Source organism: Bos javanicus, chromosome 20 (genome assembly GCF_032452875.1).
Source record: "Bos javanicus breed banteng chromosome 20, ARS-OSU_banteng_1.0, whole genome shotgun sequence".
Lineage (NCBI taxonomy): Eukaryota > Metazoa > Chordata > Mammalia > Artiodactyla > Bovidae > Bos > Bos javanicus.
Window position 1 is genome coordinate 59,009,924 of NC_083887.1, and position 15,313 is coordinate 59,025,236.

The 15,313-nt window shown below is 40.3% G+C and overlaps 1 protein-coding gene across 2 annotated transcripts in view; it reads left to right on the plus strand.

Moving 5' to 3' along the window:
• Positions 1-15,313, plus strand: part of DNAH5 (dynein axonemal heavy chain 5) — a 323,884-nt gene that overhangs the window by 121,204 nt on the left and 187,367 nt on the right. For both annotated transcript variants that reach the window (XM_061393864.1, XM_061393863.1), the window contains exons 25-30: positions 4,242-4,460; positions 5,789-5,851; positions 6,929-7,167; positions 7,846-8,086; positions 10,622-10,821; positions 14,501-14,654. In XM_061393864.1, coding sequence (XP_061249848.1) covers positions 4,242-4,460; positions 5,789-5,851; positions 6,929-7,167; positions 7,846-8,086; positions 10,622-10,821; positions 14,501-14,654 — 1,116 coding nt within the window. The remainder of the gene's footprint in view (positions 1-4,241; positions 4,461-5,788; positions 5,852-6,928; positions 7,168-7,845; positions 8,087-10,621; positions 10,822-14,500; positions 14,655-15,313) is intronic.

Genomic DNA, 15,313 nt, shown 5'->3' on the forward strand with positions numbered 1-15,313 from the left:
CAGCCTTCTTCACAGTCCAACTCTCACATCCATACATGACCACTGGAAAAACCATAGCCTTGACTAGACTGACCTTTGTTGGCAAAGTAATGTCTCTGCTTTTGAATATGCTATCTAGGTTGGACATAACTTTCCTTCCAAGGAGTAGCATCTTTTAATTTCATGGCTGCAGTCACCATCTGCAGTGATTTTGGAGCCCCCCAAAATAAATTCTGACACTGTTTCCACTGTTTCCCCATCTATTTCCCATGAAGTGATGGGACCGGATGCCATGATCTTAGTTTTCTGAATGTTGAGCTTTAGGCCAACTTTTTCACTCTCCACTTTCACTTTCATCAAGAGGCTTTTTAGTTCCTCTTCAATTTCTGCCATGAGGGTGGTATCATCTGCATATCCGAGGTTATTGATATTTCTCCCAGCAATCTTGATTCCAGCTTGTGTTTCTTCAAGCCCAGCGTTTCTTATAATGTACTCTGCATAGAAGTTAAATAAGCAGGGTGACAATATACAGCCTTGATGTACTCCTTTTCCTATTTGGAACCAGTCTGTTGTTCCATGTCCAGTTCTAACTGTTGCTTCCTGACCTGCATATAGGTTTCTTAAGAGGCAGGTCAGGTGGTCTGGTATTTCCATCTCTTTCAGAATTTTCCACAGTTTATTGTGATCCATACTCAAAAGCTTTGGCATAGTCAATAAAGCAGAAATAGAGGCTCCTATCAGCTGAGGACAATTTTCAAGGGAAGAAGGCAGCTCAATTTCTACAGCCAACATGCCCAACAGCCAGGATGCAAATGTCAGCTGGCAAACAGGACCTGGATGGGGCACTGATGGTGTCCATTCATGAGTTTACTTCATATTAACTTGTTTCATCCTTGCTACAACCCCCTACATATCCACATGGAAACTTGGGGTCAGAGAAGTCATGCAGTTTTATTAATGTTGTATATTACTTTTATCATATCTTTTCTAGATGAAAATTCTTTATTAGGAATGGGTTGCTATATTCTTCTATATGAGACTTTTATAACTGTAGCATTAAAACAATTTCAGATATAAAATGTTGTCTTTTCATCATGTGTATTAGTTGCTCAGTCATGCCCAAGTCTTTGTGACTCCGTGGACTGTAGCCCCACCAGGCTGTTCTGTCCATGGAATTCTCCAGGCAAGAATACTACAGTGAGTTGCCATATCCTCCTTCAGGGAGTCTTCTCAACCCAGGGATGGAGCCCGGGTCTCCTGCATTCAGGTGGACTCTTTAGCATCTGAGCCACAAGGGAAGCCTCCTTTCATCATACTGTAACTTAAATGTCTCGACTTAAACTCTGATGGTCAGGAGCAAAGCCTTTTATCATATTTTCTGCACTTCGAATTTTGGAAAATTTCAGCTTAAGGTGAAAATGGTAGAGGTGACTTCAGGTTTGTGCCTCTGTTGTGCTGGGTCAGGAAATTCACATTTCCATTGTGCTTCTCCTGGGAATTGAAACACCAAGGCAAAGACCCCCTATGTAATATAGGACCAGGGGAATTTGGACAAGAGGTTTGAAGGAGAGATACAGTAATTGTCAACTCTTACTCCTGACCTGAGAGTTAAGACAAACCCTTGTCAAGTAGTCAAGATCAAGATTCAATCTTTAGTAATGATAGAAGTTATTTGGAAGATCTGGTTTTGTGTTTGGCTCCTGTATTCCCACTGTATCTCACCTCCCCCATCTTCCCATCCATCCTATCAGTTCAGTTCAGTTCAGTCACTCAGTCGTGTCTGACTCTTTGCGACCTCATGAACCGCGGCACACTAGGCTTCCCGGTCCATCACCAACTCCTGGAGTTTACCCAAACTCATGCCCATTGAGTTGGTGATGCCATCCAATCATCTCATCCTCTGTTGTCCCCTTCTCCTCTCGCCTTCAATTTTTCTCAGCATCAGGGTCTTTTCAAAAGCATCAGCTCTTCACATCATGTGGCCAAAGTATTGGACTTTCAGCTTCAACATCAGTCCTTCCAATGAACACCCAGGACTGATCTACTTTAGGATGGACTGGTTGGATCTCCTTGCAGTCCAAGGGACTCTCAAGAGTTTTCTCCAACACCACCATTCAAAAGCATCAATTCTTCTGTGCTCCGCTTTCTTTATAGTCCAACTCTTACATCCATACATGACTACTAGAAAAGCCATAGCCTTGACTAGACAGACCTTTGTTGACAAAGTAATGTCTCTGCTTTTGAATATGCTGTCTAATATGCTTTCCTTCCAAGGAGTAAGCGTCTTTTAATTTCATGGCTGCAATCACCATCTGCAGTGATTTTGGAGCCCCCCCGCAAATAAAGTCAGCCACTGTTTCCACTGTTTCCCCATCTATCTGCCATGAAGTGATGGGACCAGATGCCATGATCTTAGTTTTCTGAATGTTGAGCTTTAAGCCAACTTTTTCACTCTTCTCTTTCACTTTCATCAAGAGGCTCTTTAGTTCTTATTCACTTTCTACCATAAGGGTGGTGTCATCTGCATATCTGAGGTTATTGATATTTCTCCTGGCAATCTTGATTCCACTTGTGCTTCCTCCAGCCCAGCATTTCTCATGATGTACTCTGCATATAAGTTAAATAAGCAGGGTGACAATATACAGCCTCGACATATTCCTTTTCCTATTTGGAACCAGTTTGTTGTTCCATGTCCAGTTCTAACTGTTGCTTCCTGACCTGCATATAGGTTTCTCAGGAAGCAGGTTGGGTGGTCTGGTATTCCCATCTCTTTTAGAATTTTCCACAGTTTATTGTGATCCACACAGTCAAAGGCTTTGGCATAGTCAATGAAGCAGAAATAGATGTTTTTCTGGAACTCTCTTGCTTTTTTGATGACCCAGCAGATGTTGGCGATTGGATCTCTGGTTCCTCTGGTTCCTGATTTTCTAAATCAGCTTGACCATATGGAAGTTCATGGTTGACATATTGCTGAAGCCTGGCTTGGAGAATTTTGAACATTACTTTACTAGCGTGTGAGATGAGTGCAATCATGTGGTAGTTTGAGCATTCTTTGGCATTGCCTTTCTTTGGGGTCGAAATGAAAACTTATGTTTTCCAGTCCTGTGGCCAGTGCTAAGTTTTCCAAATTTGTTGACATATTGAGTGCAGCACTTTCACAGCATCATCTTTTAGGATTTGAAATAGCTCAACTGGAATTCCATCACCTCCACTAGCTTTTTTCATAGTAATGCTTCCTAAGGCCCACTTGACTTCACATTCCAGGATGTCTGGCTCTAGGTGAGTGATCACATCCTCATGATTATCTGGGTCATGAAGATCTATTTTGTACAGCTCTTCTGTGTATTCTTGCCATCTCTTCCTAATATCTTCTGCTTCTGTTAGGTCCTATACACACATGCAGTGGGCTTGTGGACATGAAGTCCCAGAATTGTACTTTCTCATCCATCAGAGAAATACTGGAAGCTGCCTATCTGTGTTACTTTGTTCAATTTGATTGGTACTGCAGTGTAGACTGGAGGCATGCCTTGAAGGAGAAAGACGGAGGGAGAAAGACCCTGTGCTATACACACCCAAATCAATAATCTTTTCCTCAGATCAACAATCAGGTGTTCATTCTCTGTCTAAGAGGAAGAGTGATGATGGGAGAAGAGGCTAGGGATATTTAGGAAAATTTTTTTCTCATGAAAACCAAACTTTGCCTCATTTTAATCTTCTAGACAAAAGAATAGTCCAGGTTTTTTCATCCTTAGGGCAATGGCTTGGCTCAGGGTGTGATTCAAGCATGGCCTCCTATGTTCTACTGTTGGAACCTTTTATCAACAAAGTGAAATACAGTAGAGTTAGAACTGATTCATTTTGTTATTCTAAAATTAGCAGTTAAATTGTTTTACATTTTGCATCTACTTAATTTTATAGTCTTCAAATACAATTTAGGGGCCTAAGTAAAAATATCATTTGTTTGTATAATGATTTATAGTTTTCAAAATGCATTTAAAATGGTATCTTTTCCATATTCATGAAAATCCTGTGACACATCCAGGAAATTTTCCTGTTTTACAGATGAGGGAACTGAAGCTCAGTGGCTCTGTTGCTCGCTTAAGTTTTCCCAAGTTTGCAAGTAGAGAAACTAGAACTCTGGACAGTTGCTCTGTCTTGCTGATTTTATTTTTTTCATTCTGATGCCCTAAAAAGATGACTGTGTGTAGATTTATGCATCTGACTGGCAGAAATCGAATTTTTCTTCTTTTTGCTTTTTGTAGGAATCCTATACTCTGCTTAACAAATATGGGCTTCTGATAGCAAAGGAAGAGATGGACAAAGTGGATGCCCTGCGTTACTCTTGGGAGAAGCTTCTGGCACGTGCCAGCGAAGTTCAGAATGAACTAGTCTCATTACAACCCGGTTTCAGGAAAGAGCTTATTGGTACTGTGGAGGTTTTCCTCCAAGACTGTCACCAGTTCTATCAGGACTATGATGTGGTACGACTCTGTATTTTTGGGGAAGAGTGAATACAGCATACAAAATGTTGATTAAAGCTTACATGTCAAATTTAATGAAATCCCTCTAGAAATAGAAATTTTATTTTTATGAGACCAAAGGTATTTCCCTTTCACAATCCTTTTCCCTTCGATTTCATCCAGGATAATTTCAACAGTAAATGGAAATTAAAAAGTTCTGTTTGTCTTATTGGTCTCTTACTGAAGTGTTTGGTAGTGTTCTAGATTTGTGTAGACAAATATGACTCAATTATAGTTATTGTGATCATCCTTCTCACAGCATTCATCATTCTGCAAATACTGCAGAGTTGCCCTTGGTGCTGAAGATACAAAAGTGGACAAAACAGATTGGGTCCGTATTTTAACTGTATATGAGTTTTAGTGCAGAATCTTCAACTGGGAATACGTTGTTTAAGGAGACCCATTTCCACCAATTATAATGTGCTGCAGAGGGGAAATGTGTAAAGTATAGGGTACAATATTTATTAATCAGTAACACACCAAAATGAATGAAGTTAGGAGACTGGATTCATGCACCAACTTCATGGTTGAGGAAGCACAGACATGCAGCTTTTCTAAGGTGGCCTAATGTAGGAAAACCTGATTAGACTGTTAATACTACAAGTCACTTTAGACATAGGTGTTAGAGTGGTGAGCTCTGTAGGTTGTGTGGCATTAGTGGTTTAGTTCAAACCAGACACTGTGCTTCTTACAATTATTGACCCTTCTTTGTCTTTGTCGCCTAGTAGATGAATACCATGTATTTTTATTTTTTTAAAATATAAATTTATTTATTTTAATTGGAGGCTAATTACTTTACAATATTGTATTGGTTTTGCCATACATCAACATGAATCTGCCATGGGTGTACATGTGTTCCCCATCCTGAACCCCCCTCCCACCTCCTTCCCCATACCATCCCTCTGGGTCATCCCAGTGCACCAACCCCAAGCGTCCTATATCCTGCATCGAACCTGAACTGGCAATTCATTTCTTACATGATATTATACATGTTTCAATGCCATTCTCCCAAATCATCCCACCCTCTTCGTATTTTTAATTTTCAAAATTTCTTGACATATAAAAGTTCTGACATTAACTTGGCTTTTTTGGCCTTGAAAATATTTCCAAATGAGTCACTTTTCTGAGTCCTTTCTTTCTTTTTTTTTTTTTTACAAATAAAAAGCTACATTTCCTATCCTGTATGTGACATGCATGAAAACAAAATTTGATATTCAAATACATTGAGCTTATGAAATTTGTATGCAAATACTTCATTTTATCTTATCTTTTTAAACTGTTTGTTTCAGAATGGTCCAATGGCTAGTGGCCTGAAACCCCAGGAAGCCAGTGATAGACTTATCATGTTTCAGGTAATCTTTTTAGTTTCTTTGACCTCCTATACAACCAAAACCTCAATGTGTTTTATTTTATTTCCACACTTTTATTTACTTTTCAGCAAGTTTAAATCCTCAAAGGGTACAGCATCACGTGGATTCTGTATCCAATGGCCTTAGCAGGAAGGTTGCTTCATAATTTGGCACGAACCATACCACTGTGTCCATGGGCACAAGTTATGGTTGGGCCTCGATGATAGCTCAGTTGGTGAAGAATCCGCCTGAAATACAGGAGACCCCGGTTTGACTCCTGGGTCGGGAAGATCCACTGGAGAAGGGATAGGCTACCCACTCCAGTATTCTTGGGCTTCCCTTGTGGCTCCACTGGTAAAGAATTCACCTGCAATGCGGGAGACCTGGGTTTGACCCCTGGGTTGGGAAGATCCTCTGGAGAAGGGAAAGGCTACCCACTTCAGTATTCTGGCCTGGAAAATTCCATGGACTGCATAGTCCGTGGGGTTGCAAAGAGTCGGACATGACTGAGCCACTTTCAAATTATCTTTCCTCAGATTACTCTGGTCTTGTTCGGTTTTCCACCAGGAGTTACTGTGTTGTTCCTTGCTTTCTGCACATAGCACATCCCTTGCCTTTATAGAATTCAGTTTCATCTTGAGCATAGACACCTTCAGTTTTCAGGAGAGCAATGTGCTTCCTCTGGTTCTGTAGACCCTGCTTATAGACAGCAAAAATGGTGTTGCCCCACAGCCTGCTAGACATGTTTGTCGTTTTAGAGCTCCTATTCCCAGCAGGCAGCCACAGGGTCCAAGGTGGCTGAAAGAGCTCAATGTGTTTTAAACACATACTTCCCCACCCCCTTAATATAGAGAAGCTCATTGTGGAATACAGTATATACTTACTTACCTTTTAAAAACTGTGATTTGGTATGGTTATAATTAGAATTGGTTCCCATGTAATTAACGGTACTCCTTCAGTATTCTTATTTACATGGAATCAGAGATCATGCATGCTTGCTTATTGGTCAGTGTTTTTTTCATTTGCATGTTTATTCACATGTAAACCATTTTGATGAGTTTTTACTTGTATCTTTATTAGAATCAATTTGATAATATCTATCGGAAATACATCACCTATACTGGGGGAGAGGAGCTTTTTGGTCTGCCGGTCACACAGTATCCTAAGCTTCTCGAAATCAAGAAGCAACTAAATCTTCTTCAGAAAATATACACTCTGTACAACAGTGTCATAGACACTGTGAATAGCTATCACGATATCCTGTGGTCAGAAGTAAATATTGAAAAAATCAACGGTGAACTTTTAGAGTTCCAGAACAGGTGAGAAATTAATGTTTAGCGTGCCCAGAGCTATTGAACCTCAAATGCTTTCTTCTTTGTCAGGTTCTCTTTTCACCCAGATGTTTCAAGAGCACATTGTGCTTCATTGCTGTTGTCTGTTGACATCACCCTTGTCAAATACTATTTATTAATTACCCCTGTGTGTACCTGGTGAGACAAGTGCATCCTTTAAACCCAGATGAATCTTTCCAGGGGCCTTTCTGCAGCTTAGAGCTGATTGCTATTTATATTACACTTACCAAACATTTGAAGTTTATGTTAGATGATTTATTTGGAATAAAAGCAAGAGCCCTTTGATTTTTCTACAGCCTTTAAGTATTGAGCCAAAAGAAAATGGAGGGTTATTGGTTGTAATTTTCAGTTGATAAGCTGGTATATTCTGCTGTGCTCTGTACTTTGTAGGGTCTCAATATGTGTCTGGAGAATTACATTGAACTGAGAAGCACTTTCTTTAAAATAATGCCTCTTACCTAATTTTTATGAAGGAATTGAAACTATTAGTCTTGATTGGGAGGAGTGGTTTTCTGTAATGTAAATCCTACAGTTATCCTCTGAGTCATGAGATTTAAAAATATGGCGGCTGTTCTGGGTGACCGTTTTTGATAGAAATGCCAGGCTTATATTCAACTGACTTTTCATGTTGGCTTTTCTTCGCAGGTGTCGGAAGCTGCCTCGAGCCTTGAAGGACTGGCAGGCCTTTTTGGATCTGAAGAAGACCATTGATGACTTTAGTGAGTGTTGCCCACTGCTGGAGCACATGGCCAGTAAGGCCATGATGGAACGGCACTGGGAAAGGATAACGGCTGTCACTGGGCACAGTCTGGATGTGGGGAATGAAACTTTCAAGTTAAGAAATATCATGGAAGCACCTCTTCTGAAATACAAGGAGGAAATAGAGGTATGATGACAGAGGATACGATGTCATGGGAGACTGGAAGGTCCCAGGGGATTTATTAGATAATTTTCCTACCTTATGGACTGTTGGAGAAGGGAATCAGGCTAGGACAATCAAAACTCTTTTCCTGTGAGTCAGCTTTTACTTCTTCAAGAAATGTTTATGTGATACATTGTGTTAAGTGCTGGGGACAGAAGGATGCATTTCTGCCTTCATAGACCATTAAAAATTTGTATCATTAAATAATTGTTCAAATGAAGGTGCAGGTACAAGCTTCAGTAGATGAAGTGTGCTGCTCTATGAGAGCCTGTAATAATGGGGTGGACCTGTATGGTGGTGGAGGGAGAGTGATGAAAATCAAGAAGACTGGGGTGCATGGGCATGACTTCTGGGTGAAGGGGGTGTGCTTGTGTGGTGAGGGGGTGAGGGGCTTGGAAAGTGCAGAGAAGGCAGTGTTGGGCAGATGGAACAGCAGGTGTGAAGGGGCTGAGGTGTAGGTATAGGGGACTGAAAGGCTGGGGTGGCTGAGGTGTGAAGGTGGGGGCAGAGAGACAGCTGAAGATGGGAGGTGGAGAGGGGCTGGAACTTGCCATTAATTTCAATCTTGGGAGCAATCGCGAGCCCTCTGGGAGATATATTTTGATTAGGGGATGGTGTGGTTAAATTTGCAATTTGTAAAGATCACTCTGGTAGCTGTGAGGAGAAAGGATTGGAAGATGTCAAGGGGCAATCCTAGGAAAACTTACTGGGAGCTTATATGAATATCCCAAGCAAGAGATAATGCATCAGCTGGGAGGGCAGGGAGAGAAGCTGGAGTAGAGGAGAAAAGATTGAAGAGGTCATTAGGAGATAAAACTGGGTAGAATTTGATGATGGAGGGAACGTGATAGGGAAACAGGAGGGGCTAGGGGTGAACCCTAGATTTCTTGCTGAGAGATCTAGGTGAATGATGGTGCTTATGACTGAGACGGGGAAAACTGAAAGGGAATCAGGTGGAATGATAAGGTGCAAAGACCATGAGCTTGGTTTGGGCATCAGTTAGATATTCACAGATTGAGTTTCGGGTTCCCTTGATGCATCCAAGCAGAGGAGCCCAGTAGGCAAATGGATGTGGGATTTTCCTGGAGATACAGACGGTTGCTGGCTGCGTGGTCATGGAAGAACTCATCCCGACAGGGAGTGCAGTGTGAGTCGGGCAGTCGGCAAGGAGGAGTTTGATTAACGGTCCAGGAGAAGACAAGGTGCAGAGAAGATGGGGAAAGTGACCCAAGAACTAGGAAGATGGCAGGTTTCTGTTGATTCCTTCGTCTCGTACTGCATTGATTCGACTTTAGAGTTAAATCAGAGACACATTAAATTGTTTTCCCCAAACTTTAAAGTTTTATTTTGTATTGAGATTTAGCCGATTAACAATGTTGTGGTAGTTTCAGGAGAGACATGTTAAATTTTGAGTCTTTTATTAAGGCTGTAAAATTAAAATGTTATTGCATTTCTTTTTAATCCCAATTTTTATTGAGATATAATTGACATTTGACATTGTGTAAATTTAAGAATAATGATTTGATACATTTATCTTGCAATATAACCTTCAGTGTGTTAGCTAACACCTCAATTATCATTTCTTCTACTGGTGGGAACAATTTAGATCTAGTCTTTTAGGAAATTTGATGTTCAGAATACAGTTTTGTTGTCTGTAATCACTGAACTGTGGATTAGATCTCTAGGACTTCTTTATCTACTATTTGCAAATAGATAGAACATCTTTACCATTCCCATACCTTCAGCCCCTGGTAACTACCATTTCACTTTCTTTTCTTTCAGGGTTTTTTCCTTCTTTCTTTTTTTTTAAGAGTCCACATACAAGGACTACCCTACAGTATTTCAGTTTTTCTCTCTCATTTAACCCAATGCCCTCAAGGTCCATCCATGCTGTCACACATGGCAGGATTTCCTTTTTCCTCATGTCTGAATGGTACTTCACTTCTGCACATCGTTTCTGTCATCTTTATTCTGGAGTAGTTTGGTGGAAAATTTTACAAATTAGGGTAAATCTTTATCTATATATCTCTGTAGACACTGTTATGTGCTGTGCTTAGTCGCTCAGTCGTGTCCGACTCTTTGCGACCTCATGGACTGTTGCCCACCAGGCTCCTCTGTCGTTGGGATTTCCCTGGCAAGAATGCTGGAGAGGGATACTATTTCCTCCTCCAGAGCATCTTTCCTACCCAGGGACTGAACCCCCATCTCTTATGTCTCCTGCACTGGTAAGCGCATTCTTAACCACTAGCACCACCTGGAAGCCCCCAGAGATCTTCCTTTCCACACTGGGAGTCGAACCTGGCCCGCTTGGGTGAAAATCAGGCATCCGAACTGCTACATCATGTGGGAGAGGACATACTATAGTCTGGATCTGGAAATATATAAGTATTTATAGATACATATAAAAAAAGGAGTGAAGACAGGATCTTTGCTGAATTGACTATTCAAGAAGGATGTGTGACTTTGGTGTGATTAAATGAGAGCTTTCATTTTTAATAGGACATCTGTATCAGTGCCGTGAAAGAGAGGGACATTGAACAAAAGCTGAAGCAAGTGATTAACGAATGGGACAACAAAACATTCACATTTGGCAGCTTTAAAACCCGTGGAGAGCTCCTCCTGAGAGGAGACAGTACGTCAGAAATCATTGCCAACATGGAAGACAGCTTGATGTTACTGGGTTCCCTCCTGAGCAACAGGTAGGACAATCTTTCCCCTGAGATTTGAGAACTATAATACCAAACACTTCAAGGGAGATTAATTAAGAAACACAACAGTACCCTCTGTTTAATTTATTCAACATCAAAAGTACTTGTTTTAATTTTAGCCCTTGGCACAGCATGGATAATACTGTTTTTATTTCATTATCCTCTCTTTGGGGGATGTGTTGGAGACTCTCAATTGGGCAAAATAACGCAACATGTAATTAGCCACTTGGATTTTGCAGAGTATTTCAGCTTTGCTGCTGACAAGCCTCATTGCACAGCTGACAGCTCGACAGGCTCTAGATTCCAGAGGGAAAATTATTCTGAATTTTAGAATAATTATTTTACTTCAGAAACCTTTTCATCAACATCTATGAACTAGAAAATTTTAGTTGTGTACATGCTTTAATGAGGTGACAGATTAAGATGGAGAATGAATGTGATTCATAAAGAGAAGTAAAACAGCACAGACAGATACCAACCTAATATTTCTGTTCGACAACAGCAGTAGAGAATGCTACCACACTTTGGACATGTGACCCAGAGACTCATAGATTTCTTTGGTTCAGTGCTTCCTCTTGCTCTGTTTGAAATAATTTTTTTTTGTTCACCAGGATTTTCTCAAATATAGGGTGATTGTGTAAGTGTTTGAAATAAGTAATTGAGAGTATAAAATTAGATCTTAGAGATTTAGACTATTGGTAACCTTGAGTCTGCACTGCTGGGTTGGCCAATACGGAAAAACCTTAATGGACAAACCTTAACGGACTTTTTGGCTAATTGATTGATTAGAATTTGGTGAATTTTTAAAATGAATTCAGTTACTGTTTACACCCAATCAGAATAATGACAGATGGAAGATAACATACCCTACGGAAGTAGAAAAAGTGCACGTATACCTTGGGTAAGCATAGTATTAGGAATGGGTAACCTTTTCTTACCGATGGCACTGAACCCACAGACAGAGTTGTGTGAAGAACACGTGTTCAACAGAAATTTAGGGAACACCTTTCCTGTGCCATGGGCTTCCCTAATGGCTCAGTGGTAAAGGATCCACATGCAAAGCAAGAGACTTGAGTTTGATCCCTGAGTTGGGAAAGATTCCCTGAAGAATGAAATGGCAACCCACTCCAGTATTCTTGCCTGGGAAATCCCATGGATAGAGGAACCTCACAGGCTACAGTCCCTGGGGTTGCATAAGAGTTGGATACGACTTAGCGACTAACCCATCAGCACTACCACGTGCCATGTGGTCTTCTGGGTGCACTGGATAGAACAGTGAGTGGAACAAATATCTTTGTTGCTCTGGACCTATATTCTTGTGAAAAGCATGAATAAAAACCCCAGAAAGATGTGTAGAATATTAAAGCAATCTGTTTAGCACATAAGAATATGGAAATGAAAATTTTATTCACTAATATGACTAATAGTTGAGATGACTTCAAGTCCGTTTAATGTTGGACTAGAGAGACCAATAAACAGAGAGGAAAGAGAAGAGGAAAAGCAATGAAAGGAAGTACAATCATTTAGGATTAGGATTGTCTGCAAATAACAGAGGCGCCATATGCAACATTGCTCGAACAAGACTGATGTTTGTATCTTTCTCACGTACAAAGAGTCCCAAGTCAATGGCTCAGGTGGGAGTGTGGCCTCTACCACGTCACTGGGGACCCAGGCATTGTCTGACTCACACTGTTTTCCAGGTGTAGCCCTTCTCCTCCATCTATTCTTTATATTCAGTGCTGCTGTTCACTTCTCATCTGCAAAAGTAGTTTCCAGATTTGGCTACACGCTAGCCATAGCTTTGTTGTTATTGTTCAGTCGCTCAGTTGTGTCTGACTCTTTGCGACCCCATGGACTGCAGCACGCCAAGCTTCCTTGTCCTTCACCATCTCCCGGAGTTGCTCATGTCCATCGAGTAGGTGATGTCATCCAATCGTCTTATCCTCTGCTGCTGCTGCTAAATTGTTTCAGTCGTGTCCGACTCTGTGCAACCCCATAGACGGCAGCCCACCAGGCTTCCCCATCCCTGGGATTCTCCAGGCAAGAACACTGGAGTGGGTTGCCATTTCCTTCTCCAATGCATGAAAGTGAAAAGTGAAAGTGAAGTCGCTCAGTCGTTCCTGACTCTTAGCGACCCCATGGACTGCAGCCTACCAGGCTCCTCTGTCCATGGGATTTTCCAGGCAAGAGTACTGGAGTGGGGTGCCATTGCCTTCTCTGGTCTTATCCTCTAGGGAGCTTAAAAAAAAAAAAAAAAATCCCAGTGCTTGTGTTGCATCCCAAACTGATTTAATCAGAGTTCCTGGGGGTGGAATCTAGGCAGACATTGGTAGTTTTTCATGTTTATCAGATAATTACAATATGCAGCTTGGGTTGAGAAATATTGATGTGGAACTTAATCTCCCGATGTACATTGGTGCAAAGGAGGCTGGGAAATTCAGTATTTTAACTGGGCACCTGTGAGTGTAGGTAGAAATGGGGTTGTATATTTAAAGAAGAAGGAGAAAAAGATCAAAGGCTTTGGAAGACCACCATTAATTTCTGCCTCAAGAGGAAAATGGGAAGATAGATTAACTATGAAAGAAGCAGAGAAGTGGCAGTCATGTATGGACATGAAGAAATCCTCAAATATATGTGTACACACAGACATGAGTGATGTAGACAGGAGTGGATGGGAAGTTGGAAAGAGGCCCAGAAGAGGGCAGGCTAAAGAGAGAGTCCAGACAGTATCATACTTGAAAATTGAATTCGTTGTTTGGTCCCTTCCAATGATTCCGTAATAGTTCCATATTGTGTGAAAAACCAGAGACCCCATGGAAAAGGTACAGAAGTTCAGCAGAGAGAAAGTTATCCCCTTGACTGCAGCAACAAAGACTAGAATAAGTGGAGTCCACTCTAATATCTGATCTGCTTCTTAGATGGCACGTCTCCCACCTCTCTGCGTGTGTTTGAGTGTTGCTCAGTCTTGTCTGACTCTTTGTGACTCCTTGGATTGTAGCCCACCAGGCTCCTCTGTCCCTGGGATTCTCCAGGCAAGAATACTGGAGTCGGTTGCCATTTCCTACTACAGGGCACCTCTCTATGCTCTGAATCAAAAGGGGGGAAAAGTCAGTTTAACAGTGCCCAGCATGGAGTGATGAATTAAGCATTCAATAGCATTGTTTTATTTATTTTTAATATTTTTCATATGAAAACCATAGCTTTATTTTTAAAAATTATTTTAAGTTTATTTATTTTTGAATGAAACAAAGATGAATATCTTTCATGAAAAAAGGTACAATTCACTAAGAAGATAGAATAAACCATTAGACACCTAACAACAAAGAAACAAAGATACATAAAGCAAAAATCAGAAGAAACATAAGGGAAAAGGAAAACATACAATCACAGTGAGACATGTTAACATTTCTCTGAGAATATTTTATCAAGTGCAGAAAAAATAAGAGTAGGAGCATCGTGAATAATGTCATTAATAATTTAAATATAATAGATTTCTACTTATATTAATCTTATATCCTACACAAATATGGTAATATCATTTAAAAAGCAGAAACATTAGAGTTGTAATGAAATATGTGAAAATCAGGATTTTTAAAAACCTCTTTAGTTTGAAAACAACAAACATGAAATACCCCAAATCCCCAAATTCTTAATGTGTTTCTCATCTTAGGTACAATATGCCATTCAAAGCCCAGATTCAACAGTGGGTACAACACCTTTCCAACTCAGCAGACATAATTGAGAGCTGGATGATGGTGCAAAACTTGTGGATCTACCTAGAAGCCGTCTTTGTGGGAGGAGACATTGCCAAGCAACTTCCCAAGGTCTTAGAAATTTCTCTGTGATTTCATTAGGTTTTTAACTTTGAGAACTAATAGCTCATTATCCCTTTAAAAATGCAAAAATATTTCTACCTTTATTGAACCGCCCCTTCTCCAATCTTTTTGTTGTTGTCAAACTATTCTTAAGAGAGAGAGAGAGAGAGAAATTGTGGAAGAGAGGGGCATGGAAATAAGAGTAAGAATGCCTTAAAATCATGAAGTTTTATAGGAAATGGAGGGTTAAAAATCAAAGAATGAATGCCTGCATAATTGATATACTTCTTCAGATAATTTGAAGGTGGAAATTGGAACACTGTGGAATTACAGAGTTGTTATCTTGACAATGGTAGGATAATTTGTTCTATTACTGACAGCTTAAAATAACTCACACTATAAAATATACCCAATTATATCTGTAGTGCAAAATTGAGGGGTGGGAATCTGCAAGGAAAAACTCCCAAACAACACGGGCCTCTTATCAAGATGTTGAGTATGTTTTTCCTCAACAAATTGTAATCATATCACTAGGTACGTATGGAGTATATTTTGAGATTAACATTTTTTCTTTTTTACCAGATTTCAAGGAGTCTTGTCCAATTACCTTAAATTGTTTGCAAAATTATAAAATGTTAACAATAAGAATTTTAGAAGCATGATAAAGT